General features: G+C 35.3%; 1 protein-coding gene across 11 annotated transcripts in view; it reads left to right on the forward strand.

Annotated features, from left to right (window-relative positions):
* Positions 1-26,249, forward strand: part of Cep112 (centrosomal protein 112) — a 350,152-nt gene that overhangs the window by 135,057 nt on the left and 188,846 nt on the right. For all 11 annotated transcript variants that reach the window (XM_069993124.1, XM_069993126.1, XM_069993125.1 and 8 more), the window contains one exon: positions 13,249-13,356. In XM_069993124.1, the coding sequence (XP_069849225.1) occupies positions 13,249-13,356 (108 nt within the window). The remainder of the gene's footprint in view (positions 1-13,248; positions 13,357-26,249) is intronic.

Genomic DNA, 26,249 nt, shown 5'->3' on the forward strand with positions numbered 1-26,249 from the left:
AAGAACTTGTTTGAACACATCAACTACCAGAGTTGGAGCCGAGACTTCTCTGACATAGGGACATCAGCACATACCAAGATAAGGCAAGAACACAGGACTAATGAAGTAGAAAGAAGTATAAGAAGTGTTAAAAATCTAGTTCTAAAGTAGAATGTTAATGCATTTCAGAAAAAAGAAAGTATGTCAAAGTATAAAATACAGATTTAATAACTTGAATCTAAATCCGTAGATTACACTAAAAATGATTAACAAACAAAACAATGGTAGGACACTTTGGCTAACATATACCAGGTCCTGGGTTGATCCTTAGCACTGCAGAAAAAAAGATAGGTTGGAAGAGCAAAGTATCTAAGTCTCTTTTTTTATGAATATATGAACTGTAGGTTAAAATCATCTTGAAATGTTTAAACTTTCAAAAGTGAAACAAACCAATTAAACTTTTTTTTCTTTTTTCTTTTTCTTTTTTTTTTTTTTGGGGTACAGTTGTGGGGCCTGAACTCTGGGCCTCAGTGCTGTCCCTCAGCTCTTCGGCTTAAGGCTAGCGCTCTACCACTTGAGCCACAGTGCCACTTCTGGCTTTTTTCTTTTTTTGCTTATGTGGTGCTTAGGAATTGAACCCAGGGCCTCGAGCATGCAAGGCAAGCGCTCTACCACTGAGCCACCTTCCCAGCCCACCAATTAAACTTTTAATGTTTATTTAAGCATGAATAAAAAAAGTTCTAGAACCAGGCAATATTAGACTAAAGATGGTTCTGAATCTGCCCTGCCTCTACCATTCAATGTGGTGAGTTATAACCAGAAGGACAAAAAATGACAGAGATTACCTGTTGAGTTCACGTTGGCATTTGCCTTGTTTAGGCATAATTTGATAACTTTCTGCTTGGGATTGGTGTGGGTTAACCTCTGGGATTTACTGAGGTTCATTTGCATAGCTATTAGGTTGGGTTGCAACCTACTTGCACATCAGCCTTCACATATGGATGCTCCTTGGAACCAAATTCACTGCTCAAGTATCATACTGGTGTAGGCCAGTTTATTCTGGTTCTGCCAAATACAAGATTAGTAAAATTAACTAGATGAAAATATGTTACTTATATTCAGGCAAAATTAATATGGAGATATTGAAATATGTTCTTCTCTACAGCAAATGGGGCAAGACCAAGACAAATGGAATGTCTAAATACAAAACAGATATTTGTCTGCTTTTTACTGATTAGCAACAATACACTAAATGTTTACTCTTATTGAGCAGTTATAAAACTCAGTAGACCATAAATAAAATTTCAATATATTACTGAAACTTGACATGTCAGAGAAGACATATTATTTACCACAACACAATAAAACTAGAGATTGAATTTCAATGAAAATGGCTACATTGTTTTTTTACCAAAATTAAAAACTTAGCTTTTTGAAAGAGTCCATTAAAAAAAGGAAGCAAGTAAAGTCAGAGATAGGAGGGCAAGATTTGTAGTACCTCTTTTTCACAAAATTTATATTGAAAATATAAAAGAAGTGTTATAATTAAATAATAATGCAAACAACTCTGTTAAATTTGGCAAGGATCATATACTTTATTGATTATATACTTCAACTCGTAAGTAATGATAGGCACTGATGGCTCACATCTGTAATCCTGGCTACTAAAGGAGGCTGAGATCTGAGGACCATGTTTCAAAGCCAAACTGGCAGAAAAGCCTAAAGTATCAGACTCTTATCTCCAATTAACCTCCAAAAAGCCAGAAGTGGAACTCTGGTTCCAGTAGTAGAGCAGTAGCCTTGAGCGAAAAAGCTAAGGGACACAACTCCCCAAGTTCAAGCCCCAATACCACCACAAAAAAACCAAAATAGAAGAACTTAGCAAGAAAAGATACCCTCCCCCAAGGTATAACCCCTGCTTTCATTGTATTTGATGTTGGTATAATTTGTGGAGGGGAAGGGCAAAAATAAACCGTTTAAATAGGGATACAGGTGGACCCATTGCAACAATGAGATGTACAAATTGTTATGTCGAAAAACAAACTCTACAACTTTGGCCGTGGAGGGGTGAGGAGGGATGGGAAGGAATGGGAAGGGGAAACAAAGGAGGAGGCAACAATGCTTGATAAGAAATGTACTCATTATCTTGCCCATGTAATTGTAACTCCTCTGTATGGTATTTTCACAATAAAAAAATTTTAAAAAAAGAAAAAAAAAAGAAAAGACGCTCGGTGAGGAGGAAAGGGATGGTAGGGGAAAAACAAAGGAGAGGGTAACAATGCTTGATAGGAAATGGACTCATTACCTTGCTCATGTAACTAACCTCTCTGTACAGTATCTTGATGCTCACTCTCTCTCTCTCTCTCTCTCTCTCTATATATATATATGTTAAATATATATATATATATATATATAAAATGCTAAATATGCTCACTCATTTGTGAAGTGCAAGTTAAAAGCAGCATGAGATGTTACTACTAGATATTGGGGGTTTTGTTGTTGTTGTTGTTGTTATTTTTATCAGACTTCCAACAGAGTTCATTTCAGAGCACAGCCTTGTCTCATTTTCTCATTTGGTGCCCCTTATTGATGAATTTGCAACTGGGTGGTGATTTGATTCACCCCACCCAATGGCCACAGGCACTCAGGAACATTATCCAGGAGAGATGATATGCTTGACCATAGAAACAACACATCTCAATAAATTTCAAAGGATTGAAATCATTCAAAACATGTTATTTTGGCTCAGTGATAATAAATTATAAGCAAATAGCAGAAGACATAAGGGAAATCTTCACATATTTGAAAATTATATAACATAAATCAAGGAAGATATTTTCCTAGATAGCTCTTGGAAAAAAATTTTGAATTGAATTTAGGTAAAAATATGGCCTATCAACTTTATGGAATGAAGCTAAAATAGTAACCTATCCTAGTTACTTAAGTTTCATCTTAGGAAAAGAGAAAAAGGTATCCTTCTGTCCAAGAAAGCAGAAGAAAGAAAAATTAAAGAGTAGATTAGAGGGCTAGGAATGTGGCTTAGTGGTAGAGTGCTTGCCTAGCATACATGAAGCCCTGGGTTCAATTCCTTAGTACCACATAAACTGAAAAAGGCAGAAGTAGCACTGTGACTCAAGTGGTAGAAGGCTAGTCTTAAGGGAAAAAAAAAAGTAGATTAGTGAGTGAAAGTTTTAATACAGAAAAATACAGAAAAATCAATGAATGTTGTATTCTGGAAAGATCAATGAAATTGGCAAACTTCATCTTGACTGAGCAAAGCTAGTGATGGAGAGGATACCACTATTGATCCTATTATAAACAAAAGGATTGTTGAATCTTACTGGATTCCTACCAGCAAGGTAATACCAAAAGCCAACAAGATCAAAGAACAATTTCCTAGGAAGATGCCATCTCATTTTGTGTCTGGGTACAGTTTTTTGTTTTTGTTTTTATCAGTTATGGGGCTTGAACTCTTGGCCTGGGCACTGTCCCTCAGCTCTTCAGCTCAAGGCTAGAGCTCTTCCACTTGAGCGACAGTGCCACTTCCAGTTTTCTAAGTGGTTTATTGGAGATATGAGTCTCATGGACTTTCATGCCCTGCCCGGTCTGGCTTTAACCTGTGATCCTCAGATCTCAGCCTCCTTAGTAGCTAGGATTACAGGCGTGAGCCACCAGTGCCCGGCGGGTACAGTTCATGATACCATGCTTTCTGAGATTACCATGTCTCCAGAAATGAAACATGTCTATTTGCTAGCAAGGAAATATCTAAAAATGAAATTTAAAAATACTTTGATTCATAATAACATCAAACAGAATAAAATATTTACAAATAATGAAATAAATTGAAGACATAACATGTATGTAGACAACTATAAAATATTGCTGAGAGAAATTAAGAAAGCTCTACATAAATCAAGAACGATCTGTGCTCATAGAGTACTAGATACAGTAATATCAAGATAATGACTTGCGGGCTGGGAAGGTGGCTCGGTGGTAGAGCACTTGCCTTGCATGCCTGAGGCCCTGGGTTCGATTCCTCAGCACCACATAAGCAAAAAAAAAGAAAAAAGCCGGAAGTGGTGCTGTGGCTCAAGTGGTAGAGCGCTAGCCTTGAGCTGAAAAGCTGAGGGACAGCACCCAGGCTCAGAGTTCAGGCCCCATGACCGGACCCCCAAAAAAAAAAAATGACTTGCTCCATATTGCCCCATAAATCTAGAAATCCTTTCTGAGATCGTGTCCTTTTATTGCTAGTAATTGATGATAAGAAATTTTTGTATTTTACTTTACTTATAAAGGAAAACAACAGTGAGCTAGAAATTCACAAAAGCCAAAGAGAAATCATTGTATTTCTTGGGGGAGGAGAGTTGTATGATTTTTCCAAAATATCATTTAACATTGGATCCTTTCACCTGCTAGTTGTACTTGTAAGACTTGATTTTTCAGAAATATGGTGTTGAGATATGTTCTCAAAGGTATTGTAATGCTACTTAATAATGAATAAATTAAAAAATTCACATCAGGAAAATGAGAAATGTAGGAAATCATTATTTTTAAGTTACAGCAGAGTCTACTTTATGTACCAAAGTAGAAAGCCCCAGAGACATGGTAATCTTAGAAAGCATGGTATTAAGAACTGTACCCCCCCCCAAAAATGAGATGGCCATAGAATAAGAAAAGCCAGGGTGACAAGCTGTGTGTATGCAGGTGCTTCTAGAACTAGTCCAGTCCAATTTCAATTTTGGTATTGCACCAGTCCTCAGACATTTCTGACTACATGTGCTATGCTGGCTTCCATCTTATTTCACCAAATCTGCTTGAACCTCTGGCTTGTTCTATTCTTTACCTTAGTTTATATGCTCTTCCCTCTTGGCAACAGGTCTCTGTGGTCTGGCTCCATGACCAGTGAAGGGCAATGTGGTACTTGCCTCAGGGAGTCCCATTTCCCACATCCTTCGTTTGCATGTCTTGTCTTTGTGAGCAATCCTCCCAGGCCTGATGTATTGAAAGGTGCTAAAGCAGACTCTAATGGAAACTACTAGTGACAACACTGCCGCAAGGACATTGTTTTGTTTGTCTTCTGTTGAAGGAATGTTCCTCAGTGGTTTCAGTTACACAGTTTTGCCAAGTGCAGTTGGAGTTCTGAGATAAGAAAATACCCTCAGAATGGGTCTAATGGAAACCTTACAGCTAGGTTTTTTCACATGTCAGCCATGTATTTCTCATATAGTAATCTGAACAAATGTTAAGCAATATTAAAATATATATGGAGAGACATGGTAATTTAGAAATCTGTTCCATATTATCAGTGATTAAAAAGTCCAGACCTGATATTAGACTAAATTTTAAAAGGAAAGATATTTGCAGATTCATTATGTGGAGAAGTCTTTTACATTGTTCAGTAAGTTTATGTTCTTTTTCTGCTTTGCTTTTGTTCTAAATTGTTTTTTTGGTTTTTTTTGTTTTTTTTGTTTTTTTTGTCGGTCGTGGGGCTTGAACTCTGGGCCTGGGCGCTGTCCCTCAGCTCTTCAGCTCAAGGCAAGCGCTCTACCACTTGAGCTACAGCGCCACTTCCTTGTTTTTGTGTTTTTGCAAATCTATTTTGTATAAGCGCCAGTGGAGCTGCAGGGCCTCATCTCTCCATTGGAGACCGCTGCAGAGAGCAGACCAGGGGCGTTTGAATAAAGAATTACAGCTACTTTTTAGAAAGATTTTGTTGTCTCAGAAATGAGACCCCCTGAGAGAAAATGAAATAACTTTTTTAAATAACTTTTTTCTTGCCATTTCTTTCACTTTAAAGGACATTTTATCTAACACTGCTTAAATAACAATTCTTTTCAAGGGTGAAATCCATTAGAAGTGTTAACTATCAGCCATTATTATGCAAAACATACCTGTGGTCATTGTGAAAATATGTTGCTAGTGAGTGCAAATAATCCTATTTTTAAAAGGACCAGTGCCTATATTTACCTATTCTCTGTGAGACAAATGAATGACAAAATGCAGCTGTATTTTTGAAGTATTGGTGGCAGTTCTAAAGTGAAATTTGTTTAGCTGGCAAATCCATTGCATGAATGTCAGCTAAATAGTTCATCCTGGGGCTCCACTAGCTTCTCAGCTTTCCCAGCCTGTTTTTATCTGCTTGCAGATATACGTTAGTTAAATGGTATTTTCAGCTAAGCATCTGGCTTTAAGGTCCATTCCTTTTCCTTTATAGTCATTAGATATGTGGTATTGATTTTGTACCTGGAAAACCACTGGTTTACCTTAAAAACAAAATTCTAAAAAGCACGCTGTTGACCAGCGGAGTTGATTATAGTTAAAAAGCACATTCGAAACAATCCAGTTCCTTAGATTCTTGGAGGGTTTAAGTTCAGCTCATCTTAACTGTTATTGCTGTTGAGTTAATAAAAAACAATTTAAGAAAGAATAGTGCCATCTGGATACATTTGTGTCCTGTGTGATTGAATTACAAGTCTCTCAAGAATACAGAACCTCAATAGTTCACTCATTCTGGCAGTAACAACTGGTCACCTTTTAAAGGCCTCACCTCTATTCCACTAGCTGTAAATTTCAGCACATAGTTTAGAAAGGATGCTGCAAACCACAGCCAACGCCATTGTGATAATTAATCAGTTCTGACAGCATATAAAGAATAACTATAGGTGTTTGGCTATGAAAGGCAAAACAAAGTAAAAACAAATAAAACAGATAATTAGAACTCATATCACTAAGTGCTTGACTGAATACTAAATGGAGTATTTTCCTTGTATTATTCTTCAATGATTAGTCTGATTTTCAGAAGCAAAGAAAAAAAAGTCTACTAGGAGCCTTAAGCTAGAAAATATGTCATTCTTCATTTGTATAATTCATGAAAATAACAACATTATTGTGGTTTTTAAATTTATTTTTTGTCAGTTGTGGGTCTTGGGCACTGTCCCTCAGCTCTTCAGCTCAAGGCAAGCACTCTACCCCTTGAGCCACAGCACCACTTCCAGTTTTCTGGATGATTTATTGGAGATAAGAGTCTCATGGAGTTTCCTGCCTGGGCTAGCTTTGAACCGCGATCCCCAGATCTCAGTCTCTTGAGTAGCTAGGATTACAGGTGTGAGCCACCAGCACCGGGCTTGTGTTTTTTTGTACCTTTACTTTTATTGACTTACTGGCTAAAGAATAAACAGGTTTGATTCTGTCTTTCATTTATTTTCAAAAATATGTTATGACTATTTTTTATGCCAACCTGGGTTACACATTCTGAGTGCAGAGACTAATCACAGATGTCTTTATGGATTAGATAATCAGCCCTGGCTGAAGATGAGGTTATAATAGATAGGAGGTTATTGATCAACACAGACCAGCTTGACTGTGGCCCAGAATTATGCCTTTCTTTGCACTTACGTTATCTGTGAGACTGTTAATTTCTTAAAGATTCACTTGTTAAAGTGTTATTAGGGAGCATATATTACGTCATTAACTACAGATTCAGAAATACAAATCAAATGGAATAACGAAATAGAGAACAATGCCCTGAATTGGGAAGAAGATAATTTACTAAAGGATAGTTATGCCTATTATTTAATTTAGGATATACTTATGGTGTTAGTAAATTATAATGTAGTTATATTTCTAGGAATATGTCTACATTTCACATATCTTTCATTTTATACCAGTCTTTCCCATACTAATGTATTCAAGACATTTTGCCTTTCCTATATCAATTAGTGATAATTGGGACTGGAGTTGGAACTTGGTGGTAGAGAGAATGCCTGCAGCCCTGAGTACACTCTCCCCACCAAAAAAGCAACAAAATGATTATTGCTAACAGATGAATCATAGATATGATCAGTCAAAATGCTAATAGATTTTTCTTGCTGAAGTATTCAGTTTTTATTTAGCCAGGCACAGAAATACTTATTTGGCTTTCTGCTCTTTATTTCTGTATGCTGGCCTATCTCTTATTGTATGTTTATGAATCTTTGTATCTATATGTATTATTGACATATTATGTATGAAAATATTTATAGAATAATTTCATATAGCTTGTATTATGTATTTAATGTAACAAGATATGTTTCTGTTGTTGTTATACAATGATTTAATTATATAATATAAATTACAAGTATCAATTACCTAGTTTGTAATAACATACAGTACTTACCTGGAGAAAGAGCTAAACCTTTAACTGTGGAGACCACAGGGTATTCATCCTTTGTACATTCCTACCTTCTCCTGGAACTCTGATTTTATTTAAGGTCACAAAAGACACTGGTTTAGGTAGCTGAACTTTACCTTGCGTTGAGCTGACGTTTAATGAAGTTCTAGGAATTAGGTGCAAATAATAACTAATTTTCTATTGGCAGGAACTTGCAGGAGATCCCTTAAAAAAAAGGGCTCAAGTTAGCTACTGTATGTCCTTTGATCTCATTCCTATTCCCTTCATCCTTTGACTTTCCCTCCCCAGACTTCCAGAAAGGCTGAAACCATTTCACAACTATTCAGGAAAGATTGAATTACAGTGACCTCAACCCTGAAATCTTTGAGTTGCAGCTGTAGAAGCTTCCTTTTTAACTTTTTGTTAGGTTAGAACTATATGCTGTTCTAAATATGTACATGGCCTCTCTCTTACAAGGTAGCAAAAAGTAATGTGTAAGCCACCATATCAGGAAGACCCAACATCATTCACTTTGGCTTTTTCTTGAATCTTTAAACACTTTACAGCCATAGAAATGTATAGTTAACTTCTCTTCTAATTTGGCCATCAATTTTTATCCCATATCTTGAGGCCAGAGATGAAAAAATGGACTTTGCTTGCTTTTTTTTTTGAACTTGAAGTTGAATGGAATTTGGAATGTTGAATGATGAAACAGAATCTATCTATGGCAACTGAGAACTTAATTTTTATACAAACTATGTAGGACTTAGCTTTTGAATATTTGTTAAATTGTGGAAGAATAATGGAGTGGGGTTTGGCATTTTCGGTCAGTATTATCTCAAGTGACATAGATAATGTTATTTATAATTTATTCAGCAATTTATTTAAATTGTTTTCTATTTTGAGTATGGAAGATTATTTGAATATGTAGCATGAAATTTTCAAGTATTTTGATATATAACATTATTTTCAAATTTATTAGTTATTTTTAATATATTGAAGTAAAAAGAACAAAGTCAATTTTACATAAAGATCGATCTTAAAACATTAGATAGATAGATTCTTTTTGACCTTTTTCTTGTCCTTTTACTCCTGTTTGTTCGCCCATCTTTAAGAATTTTTTGTCTCAAAATGATTTTATTATTAGGAAGCACTTCTTATTTACAAATGCCATAAGGTTGTTTGGAGGCCTTTCGCTTTAAATGTACAGGCTAAAAGTGATCTCCTTTTATTTCAGAATGGGTTTAGCTGGCCACTTTGTGTTGTGTATGCACACACACAGCTTTGTGTGGCCATGAAAAAGGAGATAGGCTCTTGAGTTAGGATTTTATACTCAGTGAAAAAAAGCTACTGTGAAAGGTGAGAACAAAAGATTATGTATGGTCCTTTAGGGCAGACCTAAAGAGCCTCCTCTGTGATTCTGGAGAAAATGGAAAAGTATCATTTTTTTTTTGAGATTTGTTATGATTAAAGAAAAAAAACTTGCAACATACTGAATATATTATACTTAAATGAACAATTAACATGTTTTTATTTTAAAATTATAAATCATAACCAAATATATCATGTTATAGTATTTTGGTAACTTTTATACCATGCTTATGATTAAAGATGAATCATGTTTTTACTTACTTTTTGTGGTGAGACATTTGAAATTTGAAATACACATTGTTGACTATATTCCCCATACAATGCCACTGATCAGTAGACTTTCTCCTTGGATCTACTTGAAACCTGTGTCCTTTGAACAGCATGGCTTCTGCTGCTCTTTTACAGCCCCTAGTGCCCAAAACTGTACTATCTAGTGCTATCAGTTTGACTTTCTTACACTCCACATATAAGGGAGATCTTGCAGTTTTGTCCTCTCTGGGAGACCAGGTGACAGACCCAATAGAGAACTACAGTTTTAGGTTTGCAGACTCACAGTGTCTCAGCAGATCTTCTCTGATTGGTTGCCCTATGCCTCAGTTTACATATGGGTGACCAGTCAGAGCCCAGCCCAGGATATAAAAACCTCTAGACTCAAGAGACAGAGACAGCACACAAAGGTTGGAGAGAAGACACACACAGACAGCAACAGAGGCCTTTGACCAAGATACTTCTAAAGTTCTTCTATCTTATCCTCTATTATTCTAGACTTCATTTGTTGAATTGAGACAACAATCCGAGAAGGCTACAACAGCAGCACTAGCTGTAGAGCTCCAACACTGACAGGCATTGTCTGTTGCTGAGTTGCAACACTAAGTAGGGCTTCAGGGCTGCAACTCTAGCAGTCTCTGCAAGCTCTGGAGTCGGAACAGTTGTGTGGGCTCTGTCCACCAAGAACAACTGAAGAAATCTATTTCAATAGTTGTTGCAATTGACAGAATTTTCTTCTTTTTTAAAGGGAGAACAGTATATATGTAATATGCTTCCTTTATTTTTCCCAATGATGGGTATATGGGGAGATACCATATCCTGCCTATTGTAAATGATGCTACAGTCTTGTGGACATGCAAATACCTCTTCAGTATACTCATTTCAATACATATGCACCCATTTGTGCGTTTGCTGCACCAAATAATAGTTCTGTTTTTAAGTTTTGGAAAACCTCCATCCTGTTTTCTGGAATAATTTTCCCCTACTTGTGTTTATAGCTTTCCTTTCTCCACATTCTTAAGGCACCTGTTCTCAGTAATCCTTCCATCAAGTGTGAGTTGCACATTGTGGTTTTTATTTGCATTGCTGTAGTGATCAGAGATGCTGAACCTTTTGTGTGTACTTATTGGCCAGTGTAATAACTTCATTTGAGAAATGTCTGTTCAAATCCTTTGAGGTATTTTTGTGGGGGTGGTTTTTCTTTGGGAGAGGGTGGGGGCCTGTACTCTGGTTCGTACTGAAGGCCTAAAACTTGCTAGGCAAGCTTTCCCCCACTTGACTACACCTTCAGTCCTTTTTGCTTCAGGTTATTTTTTCAGATGGGTCTCAAATATTTGCCCTGGCTAACTCAGTCTGATACTCCTGTATTATACCTCTTATACACCTGGGATTGCAGGTGCTGTGCCAGCTTTTTACCTATTGTTAAATGGATAGTTTATATTCATATATGTGTGTATGTATGCATGTATTAGGAAATTGAGCCATTATCAGATGGACTCTGTGTTGAGATTTCTTCCATAGCAGAGCTCTCTCTTCACTCTGTCAATTGCTATGCAGGAACTTTTAAATTTGATACAACCATGTTTTTTCCTGGTAGTGTTTTGGCTTTTTGTCTTACGTTTAAATCTCTCATCCATTCTGAGTTGAGTTTTCTGAATAGATTTAGATAAAGATGAAGTTTTACTCATCTATAGGTGGATAGCCAGTTTTTCCAATACATTTATTAATGAACTTATCCTTTCCTCATTGTGTGATTGATTCTCCATAGAGAATCAATTGACTATAAATATATGGGTTTGTTTCTGGACTCTGTCTTATTCCATTGGTCAATTAGTATACTTTTATGTGAAGGGTATGCTGGTTTGATTCCTATAGCTTTTGTATGTATTTTGTCAACAGGTAATGTGATAGCTTTGGCTTTGGTTTTTTGCTTTTGTTTTTGTTTTCCTCAAGATTACTTTGACTATTTGGGTCCTTTTATGGTTCCATGCAAATTTTAGGACTATTTTACCAAATTCTGTAAAAAGTTATTGAAATTTTTATTGATATTTCCTTGAGTTTGTGGCTTAATATAGGTACTTTAATAATAGACATTCTTCCCATCTAAGAATATGGGATACCTTTCCCTCTAATCATTTTCCTGAATTTCTTACATCAGTATTTCATAGTTTTTAGTATGCAGATCTCTTAGTTCTTTGTTCAAATTTATACCTAATTGTTATTTTATATTTTGGGTAAAAATTTACACTTAATTTTTATTATTATCTTAGGAAATTCTTGTTTTTACTTTCTTTTTCAGATTGTTCAATTGATTTATAGAAACTACTGGTTTTTAATGTCAGTTTGGTATTCTTCAGTTTTATTGAATTTATTTATTCTAGCAATTTGTAATGGAATCTTTAGAGTTTTCTGTATTTAAGATTAAGCTGTCAGCAAACAGATTGTCTCATTTCTCTTGCCAAATTGCTCTGAGTCAGACTTGTAATGCTGTGATGAAAAGAAGGCATAAGAATGGACATCATAGTCTAGTTCCTAATCTTAGAAGAAAAATTTAAACTTTTCACCATTGAGTATGAAGTACTGGATTGTGGATTTATTATTTATAATGATTATTATGTTAATATACAGTTTATAATTAACCATTAAGAGTTTTATCATAAAAATGTGTTAAATTTTATCAAAGCTTTTCTTACATCTTATTGAGATGATTTTATAGTTCTTGGCATTTTGATATGATTATAGTGTATCACATTTGTAAGACTTGCGTGAGTTGAAAATTACTTGTATCCCAGAAGTAAATCCAACTTGACCATTGTGTCTGCTCCTTTTGGCATATTGTTGATACAGTTTTCTAGACTGGCTTCCAGTACACTTATGCCACTTTGTATTCTCATAATTAGTGTTAAAGGTTCTGATTTCCCCATGCCTTCACCAAAAGGCTACCAGTATCTGTCTTCTATATCATAGCCATTCTAATGAATGTGAAGTATTACATTGTTCTTATATTATAGTTGCCTGGTGACAGTGATGTTGAGCATCTTTTTATATGCTCTTTGGACATTTGCAGAAATGTCTATCTAGATCTTTTGCCCATTTTAAAATTGTGCTTAATTCCTCATTTATTATTGAATTGTAATAGTTGTTTGTATATTCTAGATATATCTCTTATCAGTTACATGATTTGGATGTATATCCCATTGAACAGCAACAGCATATCAAGGTTTTACTAAAACCATATTTAATAAATATATGAATGTCTAATGTATTTCCATTACATTATTATAATATTAGAATATAAGGTATATATAGAAATTTTAATTTCATCCTTAAATTATTAAAATGTGCTAAAATAAACTGATGTATTTCATTACAGCTCATTATGATTGTTGAAGCATTTAAAATGTCATTTTAATTAATTGACAAATTGAAATATGCAATATAATTTTTTTTCAAATTTTTTAATTTGATTTTTAATTTTATAGATGGAAAAAGTGGAAGCAGATCTAACTAGATCCAAGTCTCTTCGTGAGAAACAATCAAAGGAGTTTTTCTGGCAGCTAGAGGATGTCAAACAGCGATATGAACAGCAGGTTGGCCTTTCATTCTTAGATACCAATTAATTTTTCATGCATGAATAATCCCTCTTTCAAACACCTCTTTTTATATAAAATCTCTGCATAATGAAACTAAAATCTTTTATTACCAATGTATTTGAAATCATTAAAAGATTTATTTTAATAAAATTCAGAATCAGGGTTTTAATATTACACTGAAACCTATTTTAACAGTTTGTTTATATGAATGTCTGATGGAACTATTTATTGTGACTCTCGAATTCTTCTATTCCTTTCAGACCCCTAGTTGGACTTATATGTTTATTTAAGAAATAGTGTTGGGTACCTAATATGCCAGGTTCCATTACTGACACGGGGGGGGGGGGCAAACAGGGGCTTGAGAGATTTAGTTCTTTATCTCCTGGAGCCTACATTTTGGCAGGCAATTAATGTTAGGATAAATGACAAAGCAAATTTGTAGAAAGATTTATATAGAAATATGAATGTTGGGGCTGGGGATGTGGCTCACGTGGTAGAGTGCTAGCCATGAGCAAGAGGAACTCAGGGACAGTGCCCCAGCCCTGAGTTCAAGCCCAGGAATGGCAAAAAAAAGCTAGAGAGAGAGAGAGAGAGAAATGTGAGTGCTCATAGACTATGCCACACAAAGAATGTAGAGGATTTGGCAGCATTGGATAGGTGGATTGGATATGTGGGCAGCAAAGCCCTGGAATTTATGTAGAGTCCTAAATGTGAGGAAGGAGCAGTTGTGGAAGAATGCTTTGTAGTATTCTATTCTACACATCCATAGAAGAGGGGAGGCTGGATGCCTCTAAGGAGCAAAATGACAGTAAGAACAGGTTAGGTAGAGTGAGTGAGACAGGTTCCAGCTGTAGGAGTGAGGGGAAGATGACTCAGATTATGATGGAAAAGATTCGATTTTGTCCTCAGTGCTCTGTCTCTTATTTAGTTAGGAAAATATTTTCTTTTTTATTTTTTTAAAATTGTATTTTATTGTAAAGATACTGTACAGAGGGGTTATAGTTACATAAGTAAGGTAATGAGTACATTTTCTTGTCGAGCATTGTTACCCTCTTCTTGTTACCCCACCTCCTTTACTCCTCCCTCTCCCCCAAAGTTGTAAAGTTCATTTCCAATATAATGTCCTGTGGGTATCATTGTTGCAATGGGTCATCCTGTGTCCTTGTTCCAGCATTTTGTTATTCCCCTTCCCCTCCCCAAATTAGACAAATGTATATACAAGATTCCGGGTACCAAAATCAAATACAGTGACAACAGGGGATCTACCATAGGGGGAAGAACATACAAAGGAAAAAAATTATATATTACATTAAAACAACAGCAACAAAGAAAGACCTCTTGTGTCATATCTTGGGGTTGATTTCACTTTTATTTTCTTTTAAAATATATATTCTTGTTTATTCCCAGAATATTTAAGTATTACTAATTTTTACTTACCTAATTTGGTTTTCTCTTTTTATACTTACAATCTCAAGTTTATTGTAAGAAAACTCTTCTAATCAAAACTCAGATAAACAAATGACTTTGAAATTTTCAGAGGGCAATGGGGAGGGGTAAGTGGAAGATAATGAAGGATGGGGTAACAATGATGAAAAACAAATGTACTTACTGCCTTACTTATTATAGCTGTAACCCCCCCCCCGCTCATCACCTTTTCAATAAAAATAAAAATAAAAAGTTTTTTTAAAAAAAGTTGAATAATATAGGGAAATGCTTAAAGTCATAAGCTAACTACTGTGGAACATTTTCTCTTTTGTGTTCTAGTACTGGGGCTTGAACTCAGGGTCTTATGGTTTTCTTGCTTACAGATGATGTTCTATCACTTGATCTGTGTCTCCAGTACAGCATTTTGCTGACTAATTGGAGTTGGAATCTGGCAGACTTTGCAGCATGACCTGGCTTTGAGCTGTGACCCTACAGGTCTTGCCTATTAAATAGCTAGTATTATTGGCATGAACGACCAGCACTTGGCAATGATGTGGAATCTTAAGTAGTATCAATATACTGAGAGGAGTGGGAAAGAAGGGAAGGAATAAATCAGACTCCTGTGGAAATACTTCCACAGGTGCAAAAGATGTGTGTTTGCATGCATTGTCAGGATTATTTGTAGTAATGAAAAAATTCTAAATAAAACAAATTATAAATCATGCATGCTGACATCACAGTATGTAATAAAATGACCTTATTAGAAAGACTGATCTAGGTACTGACATAGACAAAATTCTAAGATAGGCTGATAAGGGGAATAAGTTACAGTTTAGAAAACTTCATATTTACTATCTCCTTTAACTTAGGAATTTGGTGATATGATGATTGAGACCATTTTATTTGAAATTTTATAAGGTGCATGTGTCATGTATTATTTTAATAATTAAAACATTAAGGTATAAATGCTACAAAATAATAGAATATGTATAGAACATTTTATAGATATAGGTTAAATTGTACATAGAAGTTTCATCATATAGTCATCATATGTATAGCTATATATAGCATATATTCCATATTCATCATATATATAGCTATATATAGCATATATGCTATAATGCATGTTTTATTGTATTTATTTTCTGTTATTTTTTTCTTGCCTTCTTTCCACCTCCTAAGTGAACCCACTTTTATTTCACAACTTTTTTGAATTTGGACTAAGTAAATAGAATGCAAACTCAAACAGTTTATATACAGTATAAAATAAGCAAGAGATGAAAAAGCCTAAAAGAGAAGAAAAGAAAGAAAAGATAAAGCATTAGGAGATTATTTTTATAGGTGCCAACATCTGTGTAACTTCAGCTTTCCTAACAGCAAAAGCTGGTGCAATGAGTTATTTTATCAGATTCTTTAAAGGAAAAATGGGATAATTTAAGAATGAAGTAGATAGTTCCCCTTATCTCCCCCTTTTTTGGAAGTACTAGGGCTTGAACTCTGGGCCTTGTGCTTGCTTAGCTCGCTCACTCTGGTGCTCTACTGCTTGAACCATGCCTAAGTCCAGCTTTTGACATATTGTATATAAATATAATGCTATTATAATAATATATAGTTATAATTTATTTAATTATAATAATAGATAGTAATAACCATGCTTCTAATTACATAGAAATATTATAACATATGCATATAACATATACATATACAATTTATAAGTATAATTTTAAAGTAGTGTTTAATCATATGACTAGAGTGTTTCTTTTTCCTCATTTACTTTTTTTTATTACCATAATTAGTTATAAAATTGGTTTACATATGTATACAGTATAAAAAGGTATACTTTAAATGTAATTGATTAAATAAAAATTATTTTAAGTTTTTAAGAAAATGAAGAAATAATATTAATAGCAAATATGGTAGGAAAGTGATTATTAAATTAATGCATTTGTAATGAATACAAATAATTAGTGCTTAAATAATATAAATATTAATGTCCCAATAATTGACCTAGCAAAAGGAAAAAACACACAAAAGAAATTAATTAAGAAACCAGGTGGAGCCAGGGATCATTGGCTAACACCTATAATCGTATCTACTCAGGAAGCTAAGATCTGAGAATCACTGGAGTCAGTTCAGATCAATCTAAGAGACTCATCTCCAGTTCAGAACCTGTAGGGGCATGGCTCAGGTGGTAACGCATCAGTTATGAGCAAAAAAGCAATAATGTAAGACCCTGAGTTCAAACCCTAGTTCCTATAAAAGAGCAGAAAAGAGAAAAGCCCAAATAGAAACATTGTCAGTGATATTGTTAATAAAATTCAAATTAGTATAAGTAGTAATTACCTTCTGAGGTTGGTGAAAATATATTGAAATTAGCAGTTTCTATATCAGCAGTGGAATTATAAATAAATTCAGCTTTTGGAAAAGACTGGCGTGTTTACTGAGTTGTAAAAAAAATATTTACCTTCTCTAGCTCAATTATCCTTAACCTTGAAGATCAGGCAGAAATATCAATCATTATTGTTATTGTTTAAATCATGGAATAATTTTTCTATACATCTCACTCTGTAATAACATTACTTTTTTCTTTTACTGTAAACAACCTTTCATGTCAGTCTGTTTGGAAGCATGTTAAGTTTCATAGGCTTTTCTTAGAATGATAGATTTTATAACCTACCTGTGTTAACTTTGTCAATAATACTTAACTCCATAAGAAAAATTGATGAATTCACTGAAGAACTGATTGTATCAGTAGAAGCTATACTGTACTGTATTAAATTTTTTGTTGTTTCTTTTCATGAAAAAGAGATATATGATGCAAATGTAGGTTATATGAGAAATTTTAAGAAACACAAAGATATCGCAGACTGATATATATATTCCTTTTATTGCAAGACTGTATGTTCAAGTTAACTCTGAGAATGAAGACCCTAGATAGTAATTCACTCAAGACAGGTGAAAAGCAGGAATATGTTAGTTTACTTTAGGAGCATATTTATTGGTTTGATAGTAGTATAAACTTTTCAATTAATCTTTTCAACAGAACAATTTATTAATTGAAGCAATATTTTCCTACTCATTTCAAATTTTTTAGGTTTTTAACTGTGAAATTTAATCATGAGAAATAATAAGTATTCAACAGTGATCTCTACAAGTCGAGATGAATATACTAAAATCAAAGTCAGTTAATTTAAACTCACTTCTTACTTTGAACCAAGTTGCTAAACTGGTACATACAGAATGAGGTGGGGATGCAGTCTATCAGTCCTTCGTTGAGTCATCTGCTAAGGCTCTTCATGAAGGCAATGTGGGAAAATAGGGCCTGGATCTTGACACTTTTTTGTGATTATGTGTCAGCTTAAAGGGCCATCTCTGAAAGATTCATTTCAACCTGGAATACGATTTTATTTATCTGGGAGTTACTGGATAATGATTTGAAAGTCAAGTTTCTGGATATTTAGAGCTCAGAGGGGTAATTTAATGTAGGATTAAAAATAACCTCCGTTTTCTGAAACTTCATGCGGGCTGAAATTAAGGTGATTACACTTAATAGGATTGGATATACAATGCTATGCTTTGGTTTAGAAAATCAGCTGCAAAACTATGAGGATAGCAGGCAGGAAGACAGTTCCAGAGACAAGGGGAACACAGTGGGACAATGGGACAAGAGATTTAATTGAGATGGTTTTAGTCTGTTTTTCTTAAGGCACATAGGAGTAAGTTAATTTTGGTTAACACATTTTTAAGCAAAATGCTGACAAACTTGGGAAATACTCAATGGTGAATCCCAAGTAAGTTCTAGAAGTGTATTGGAAGACTAAAGGAATAGGCTGTTTGGTTAGGAGAAAACTCAAGAGAATTGGGAATTTCTTTTATTTTTAAACTTAAGTCTGTGTTCTTAGACAGGATGCTTGTTTGGTCTCTGTGACAATAATCCTAATAAGCCACAGGCCTCAGTTCCTCCTCTGAGTCAGGAACTGCTCTAAAAACATGCTTTTAGCCTCTTTCCATCTTTACAATGCTCTGTGAGGCAATTGCCAGTATTTTATTGTTCTCATATTCTAGTGGTACAAATGGAAGCCCATCTAGTTAGGTAATGCATTAGGTCACACCCAATGAGTAGGTATTAGATAAGAACCTGAGCCATAACCATGTTCTCTCTCTCTCTCTCTCTCTCTCTCTCTCTCTCTCTCTCTCTCTCTCTCTCTCTCTCTCTCTCTCTCTCTCTCCCCTCTCTATCTCTCTCCCTCTCTCCCTCTCCCTCTCCCTCTCTCTCTTCCTCTCCCTCTCCCTCCCTCTCCCTCCCTCTCTCTCTCTCTCTGTCTCTCTCTCTCTGTCTCTCTCTCTCTGTCTCTCTGTCTCTCTGTCTCTGTCTCTCTCTGTCTCTGTCTGTCTCTGTCTCTGTCTCTGTCTCTGTCTCTCTCTCTCTCTCTCTCTCCCTCTCCATCCCTCTCTTTCCTTCCATTCCTCTCCCTTCTCTTCCCCCTCCACCCCCCCATGGGTCATGGGCTTTGAACTCAGGGTATGGGCACTGTCCCTGAGCTCTTTTTGCTCAGGATTGGCACTCTTAACATTTTGAGCCACAGCACCCATTCTGGTTTTCTAGTGGCCAAATGGAGATGCATCTCATGGACACTTTTTTGCCTGGGCTGGCTTTGAACTATGATACTTAGATCTCAGCCTCTTGAGTAGCTAGGATTATTGGCATGAGCCACCTCCATCCTGCCTGACCCCTGCTCTTAACTGCACTGAATGTATTCAGTGTCCAGGGGCAGAAATTGAGCTTGTGTGTAGATGATAGATGGTATTGTGAGAAATAGTTTGAATTGTTTCAAAGTTGTTCTTATTACAGGATGAGGTAAGGTACAGTTAGTTGTATTGTGAGAAGGAAATCCCTCAGTGTGAGCATGGTAAAGTATCTGTGGGGCATGTTGTGATACTGGGAGTTTGTGGGGCTGTCCCATTGACAAAGGTCACTTCCAGATCAAGATTCTATGCCTTTCTTGTTTGCTAGGTTAGTGTCCCAGCGCCACACTTGACAAAGGTTTGACTTTTCAACAATTGATTTCTGTGGTTCCAGGGCTGACTTTCCTTACACATCTGTGTAGCTGCATTTTCTTGGCTATCTACCTATTCAATTTCTCATCTACTCTCGGTTACCATGCAGATTTAAATGTGACCATTTTTCTATCATTTCATCTTTTTCTTAAATATAAATAGAGAATCTCACTAGCAAAGGACTGGTCGCCTAGCTCTTGCTTCTCATTCTGAGATGAGGTGATTCCAGAAGCTGTGAGCACTTGTAGTATAAGTAAGACTAAACATACAAGTCTTAAAATTTTGGATTTTGTAAAGATTGTGTAAAGAAGAAAGTAGTGTTACTATTGAGCAACATTCATATAAAAACTGAGAGACTCTCCTGGTTTATAAAATGTAAAATGCATGTGAATTTTTAAGAAAAAAAATCAGACATTGCAAAAACTTTCAGCATACACAAGCTGTTTTGGCTTGGCCCTCAGATGCTCCTAGAAAGTAATCTCTATTTTTACTGCTGCTATGAGGCACATTAGTGGAAACTTTCAGAAGCATTTACCTAGTAAATCCTCACATTTTATGATGAAAGCATTGCCATTTAGAGGAAATGCACAATTTGTGAGATAATGGGCCTCAGTTTCCTTCTCCATTTTTAATTTTTGAGTCCCTCCCAGAAAGCATTGTGGCAGGAACAGTAAAGAAGTAGGAAAAAGCAAAGTAGTACTTAAAATACTGTAGCCAAAAGGCAAGCATACATAAAGTATGCAGATGTGAAACAAAAAACATCAAACACAAGAGATAAATACACAAATATCCTGTCAAGCCCAAGCTTTCATCAAGATTTCCTGTTTCTTTCCTTTATAACCCAATGGAACAAAAAGATAATTCTAGTTGTCTTTTCATAAATCTCATTCATGTTATAAACAGCCAACCAACCAGGCATGCTACGATTTCCTGAACTATGAAACTTTTTTTTGGCAATCCCTTCGTATCATTTTTAATTGTATTCTTTATATCTTTTCTTTTTACAAAGCCTATAAAGAGAAATGCAGTTTAACAGATACACAAGTAGTCAAAATTCTCCATAAAGAATAAATGTTAATTTTCAGTGATGATAAAAATACTCAATACAAGATGTTATGTCAAAACACGAACTTTACAACTTCGGCAGGGGAGGTGGGGAGAGGGGAAGGAATGGGAAGAGGAAACAAAGGAGGAGGCAACAAAGCTTGATAAGAAATGTACTCATGGGGCTGGGAAGGTAGCTCAGTGGTAGAGTGCTTGCCTTGCATGCATGAGGCCCTGGGTTCGATTCCTCAGCACCACATAAGCAAAAAGAAAAAAGCCGGAAGTGGTGCTGTGGCTCAAGTGGCAGAGCGCTAGCCTTGAGCTGAAGAGCTGAGGGACAGCGCCCAGGCCCAGAGTTCAGGCCCCATGACCGGACCCAAAAAAAAAAAAAAAAAAAAGAAATGTACTCATTACCTTGCCCATGTAATTGTAACCCCTCTGTATGGTATTTTCACAATAAAAAAAAAAAGAGAAAAAAAATACTCCAGCACAAACCTCTTACAAATGCCCATTATTTGAAACAAAATATTGTAGTAGCAAAGACAGTGGCAGAGACAATAGAGTAATTATGCAAGATAAGCAAAAGTGGGGAATTTTAACACTAGTTGAGATATTTGAAAAGCAGATAGCGCATGTTTCCTAGTTCTCTCCTTTGTAAATAAGTCTCTAAAATTAGACAATTTAGTGTACATTGGATAAGGAAACAGAAAGCAAGAGAGAGGAAATCAGGAAGAAACTTAATGGCATGTAGTCTTGTAAAGGTGGGGACATGTGGGCATGTCTTTATACATGAAGATACTGGCAAGGAGAGGAGGGGCAGAGAGCCTCTGCTTCAACTTGTGAGGGGGAAGGAGAACACAGTGCACAGACATTTGTATATCTTCCATAGCTATGAAGACCTTCTTTTTTTTCAAAGTGGACTAACTAGAATGTATTGTCAATGTCCAGTTAATAACATCAATATTGTATATATCTACATTGGATATAATAAGTGGATATCATTTGATAAAAGCTATGTAATTTGAAATTTTGGACCTTTTTTATTGTAAAAATACCATACAGAGGGGTTACAATTCTTATCACGCATTGTTACCTCCTCCTTTGTTTCCCCTTCCCATCCCTTCCTATCTCCCCCCTGTCCCCCTGCACCCCCCCCCAGCGCCAAAGTTGTAGCTTGTTTTTTGACATAATGTCTTGTATATCTCATTGTTGCAATGGGTCTACCTGTATCCCTATATAAACAATTTGTTTTTTTCCTTCCCCTCCCCAAATTATACCAACATCAAATACAGTGAAAACGGGTTATACCATGGGGGAGGGACATACAAAGCAACAAAGAAATCATCTTATAAATATGTTAGAAACAATAACAAGAAAGAAAAAACATTTGAATCCTTATCTTGGGGTTCATTTCGCCTAACATCAACTTATCTGACCATTTCCGCTTGTCTCAGACATATACTAGTTATTGCAAATAAGGGAAATAATGGGACCTATATTTCTTTGGGCCTGGTTTACTTGCCCCATTTGTTATGAAGACCTTTTTACTGCTGAAGATTTCCTTCATGAGATAGAAAGCAAGCTCCTTTGCTGTATTAGGGGAACTATATGAACAGCAGAGGTAATGAAAATGTGAATTATTACTAGTTTGTCACATGATGATCTGACTGAACTGGCAATATCTCTCTTCGGTATTGATGTCCAGATATAGTTAATGAGTATGAAGTTATGGATTTCCCTAAAATCTTCTCAAAATAGATTTCATGTGATTTATTGATTACTGGACATGTATAATTTCTTGTACAACCAGTAGAATGTTTTCACTCTGTCTTGTTCTTCTCATCTTTTAGTTCTTTGGAAAAAATCTATTTGCTTGACTTTCCTTTTCAATTTATTTTCAGTGCTAGGGTTTGAACCCAGAGCCTCATGCATGCTGGGTAAGTGTTCTACCACTGTTCTACATCCCCAGACCCTCCAATTTATAATAATCTGTAATCCTTAACTCCATACCATTCATTCTTCTCCTAAGTTCTTAATCTAATGACTCCCAAGGCATCTTTTAATTATTCAGTTGTTACCAGTCACACATTGGTCTGATAGACTTTAAGTATCCTGTTCTTTGTTGTTAGCTAAAAATGCCAGAATCACAGTCACAGGCAATAAAGCTCCAGGCTTGGGACATGAGTTCAGACAAAGTGTTAAGAGCTTGAAGTCACCGAATGGACATTGATTCTTAGTGAAAGGAGCCTCTTCTTCCTTTTATGGTGGAAAGAAAGGAGCTAGGATTGTTATGTAGTTTAAATAAGTGGCACATTTATTTATAGTGGAATTTATTGAGTAAAGATGAGGCAGTTCTTTTTAGTGGCTGTAGTATGAAGATATAAAATACATTGCCTTCTCCACTCATTAATGCATATTTATAGTTCATATGCTTTGTATTAAAAACTGTTTCAGATGCTTAGAAGTTTTCTCTTTCAAAATACATTGTCAGAAAAGGCAAAGTAGTATTCATTGTATTGAAAAAAACAAAGCAGTGTAAAGTTTCTGAGAATGAAAGGACTATTACATATAAGGTTGATTTTATAAGGTGCTATTTTAGATAAGTTGTCAATGGCAAACTTTACTGAATTGTGATACAGGAATTAAGATTTGAAGTAGATGAGTACATCATACAAAACCTGAAGTGAGGAAGGAGTATTCAAGGCAGAGAAAGTAATATGCTCAACAGTGGGAATTGTTTGTTGTATTGCTAGAGTAAAGTGAGCTAGTGGTTGAGCTCCTGGTGGTAAGAGCTGAGGTCAGACACAACAGATCATATTAAGTGCTACAGACTATGGAGGGGAAATTGGCTTTCATTCAGAATGTAATGAGAATTCATGGGAGCACTGAAGAAAGACTTAATTTGTATTTTAGAAAGATCTCTCTTGCTGCTATGTGGGATATCATATGTACTCAAAGTTGGAGAGGAAGCAGAGAAGCTAGTGTAGAGACAATTTTCAAATCTGTTAAGTCCTACCATGGTTGGGAGTGGTAAGGTTAATGGTATGAGGACAGATTTGGTACATATTCGCTGACAGGACTTGTCAATGGATATGAAATGTTTTATGAGGCAATACAGGAGTTCAGATGAAACTTAGAAGAAACAATTCTAACTGAGCCATCAGATGCTTGTTGGTGCTAGACACAGAAACATTAATAAAGAGAGTAGCAAGAAGTCCCAAGTCTAAGCTCAGAGGCAAGCCAACAGTTAGATGTGGGAAAAGGTGTAGCAAGCCACAAAAAAGGCTAAGAATGTCCAGGAAGTAAGGTTAAAGGAAAAACTAAGAAAGTGTGATTTCAGATGTGCCATAGTGAATGTTTCAGGAAGGAGAAATTGAGTAATAATTTGTTTTTCTTGTGGCCATGAGGACTATTAGGTTAAGAATAATCATTTGATTTCACAAGGATGTTTCTAGCCATCTGCTATAAGATATTTGGTGGAACTATGGCAGAATTTAGGAACAAAGTCTGAATGATATGTTTAAAAATAGAGTGAAATTGAGTCACCTCAATAAAGACAGAAATGTTGAAATGAAGATAGAAATGTCAAAATGATCAAACTGAAATTCTGGAAATGAAAAAGTTCCATAATAAAAACTCAGTTTAAAGTGTCACCAATAAAATTGACCAAGTAGAAAGTATTATGTTAACGTCTGAAGGCAAGGTAGATGAGTTAGAACATTGAGATAGCAATAAAAGGAAAAAACTTAAAGTATAAAAAGAATATGCAAAAACTTTGGAATATCATTAAAAGACCAATATTGCTGAACTTGTGTCATCATTGTGAGTGAAATAAACCAATCTCAAAAAACAAAATATCATATTTTTTTCACTCATGTTTTCAATCTAGGCCTAAGATGATGAAGAAGAAGATGATGATGATGATAATAATGATGATGATGATGATGATGATGATATGCAATGCTATGATATGAGTTGAAAGTGGAAACCATAAGAAGGGGAAAAATACTTGGAAATGAAGATTGAAATATGGTTATAAATGAGTATAACATAATGAAACCCATAAAATAGTGCTAAAAAGGGGGTGGATAATAGGATAACTCTGACTAAATTTACAAAGAATCCACAAAAACAGGTGAATGAGGGCTAGGAAGGTGCCTCAGTGGTAGAGTGCTTGCTTTGTATGCATGAGGCAGTGGGTTCGATTCCTCAGCACCACATAAGCAGAAAAAGCCAAAAGTGGCTCTATGGCTCAAGTAGTAGAGCACTATCCTTGAGCTGAAGAGCTAAGGGACAGTGCCCAGGCTGAGTTCAGGCCCCACGACTGACAAAAACAGAAACAAAAATAAAAACAAGACAGGTGAATGAAATAAAAGATAAAGAGTAAACTTATTAAATGTACAGTGTATGCAGCTATAGATATATAACAATTAGCCTCCTTTGTACTGTATGTTAATGTTTTATAAAATACCAAATGTATGCATCACAGGGATAGAAAGAGGTAATATACAAACTGTAGACAAATAAAGCCTAGTTCGAAGTCTTAGGAATGAAGTGGTCATCTAGGCACACTGGAAGTTTTTGGAACACTAGACAAAACCAGAAAAGAACCTCTCCACATCCTTTTATAGTTACGGAATCTATTAAAAGGCCGGAAGTAATGGAATGATATGCTTTCAAGCCCTGAAAAACAAACAAAATAAAATATGCCAAGGTAGATTACTATATCCAGCAAAGCTATCCATCGTAATTGAGAGAGAAATACAAAACCCTCCATGATAAACAAAAACTAAAGGAATGAATGATCACTAAGCCAGCATTGCAGCAGATTCTTAAAGCAATCTGGCACACAGAAGATGAAAATAAACACAACCATGAAGAAAGCAAAAGACTAATCTCACTAAATTAATAGAAAAACAATTTAGGAATAGGAAAGCATCAAACATTACAGACAATAAAATGAAAGGAATGAATACTTTATTATACTTTTTAATAGTAATACTTTTTAATAGTAATTCTGAAAGTTAGTGTCTTAATTTTCTAATTATGGAACCCAAATTGATGGGATTACAAAAAACAAAATCCAACTATTTGTTGCCTACAAGAAACATATCGCACAAGCAGAAAAGACATTGGCTTTAAATGAAAAAACAGAAAAAGATCTTCTAGGCAAATAGAACCAGAAAGCTAGCACAAATATCTACACTTATATCTGACAAAGACTTTGAACCAAAATAAGTCAAAAAATAAGTTCCCTTTATATTGATAAAAGAAAACATTCCGCTAGGTGGATATAGTAATTGAAAACATGCAACAAAAGTTTCACACCAAATACTACTGGATATAAAAACATAGATGATTCA

Source organism: Dipodomys merriami, unplaced genomic scaffold, assembly GCF_024711535.1.
Source record: "Dipodomys merriami isolate MVZ:Mamm:240054 unplaced genomic scaffold, mDipMer1.0.p SCAF_42, whole genome shotgun sequence".
Taxonomy (NCBI): domain Eukaryota; kingdom Metazoa; phylum Chordata; class Mammalia; order Rodentia; family Heteromyidae; genus Dipodomys; species Dipodomys merriami.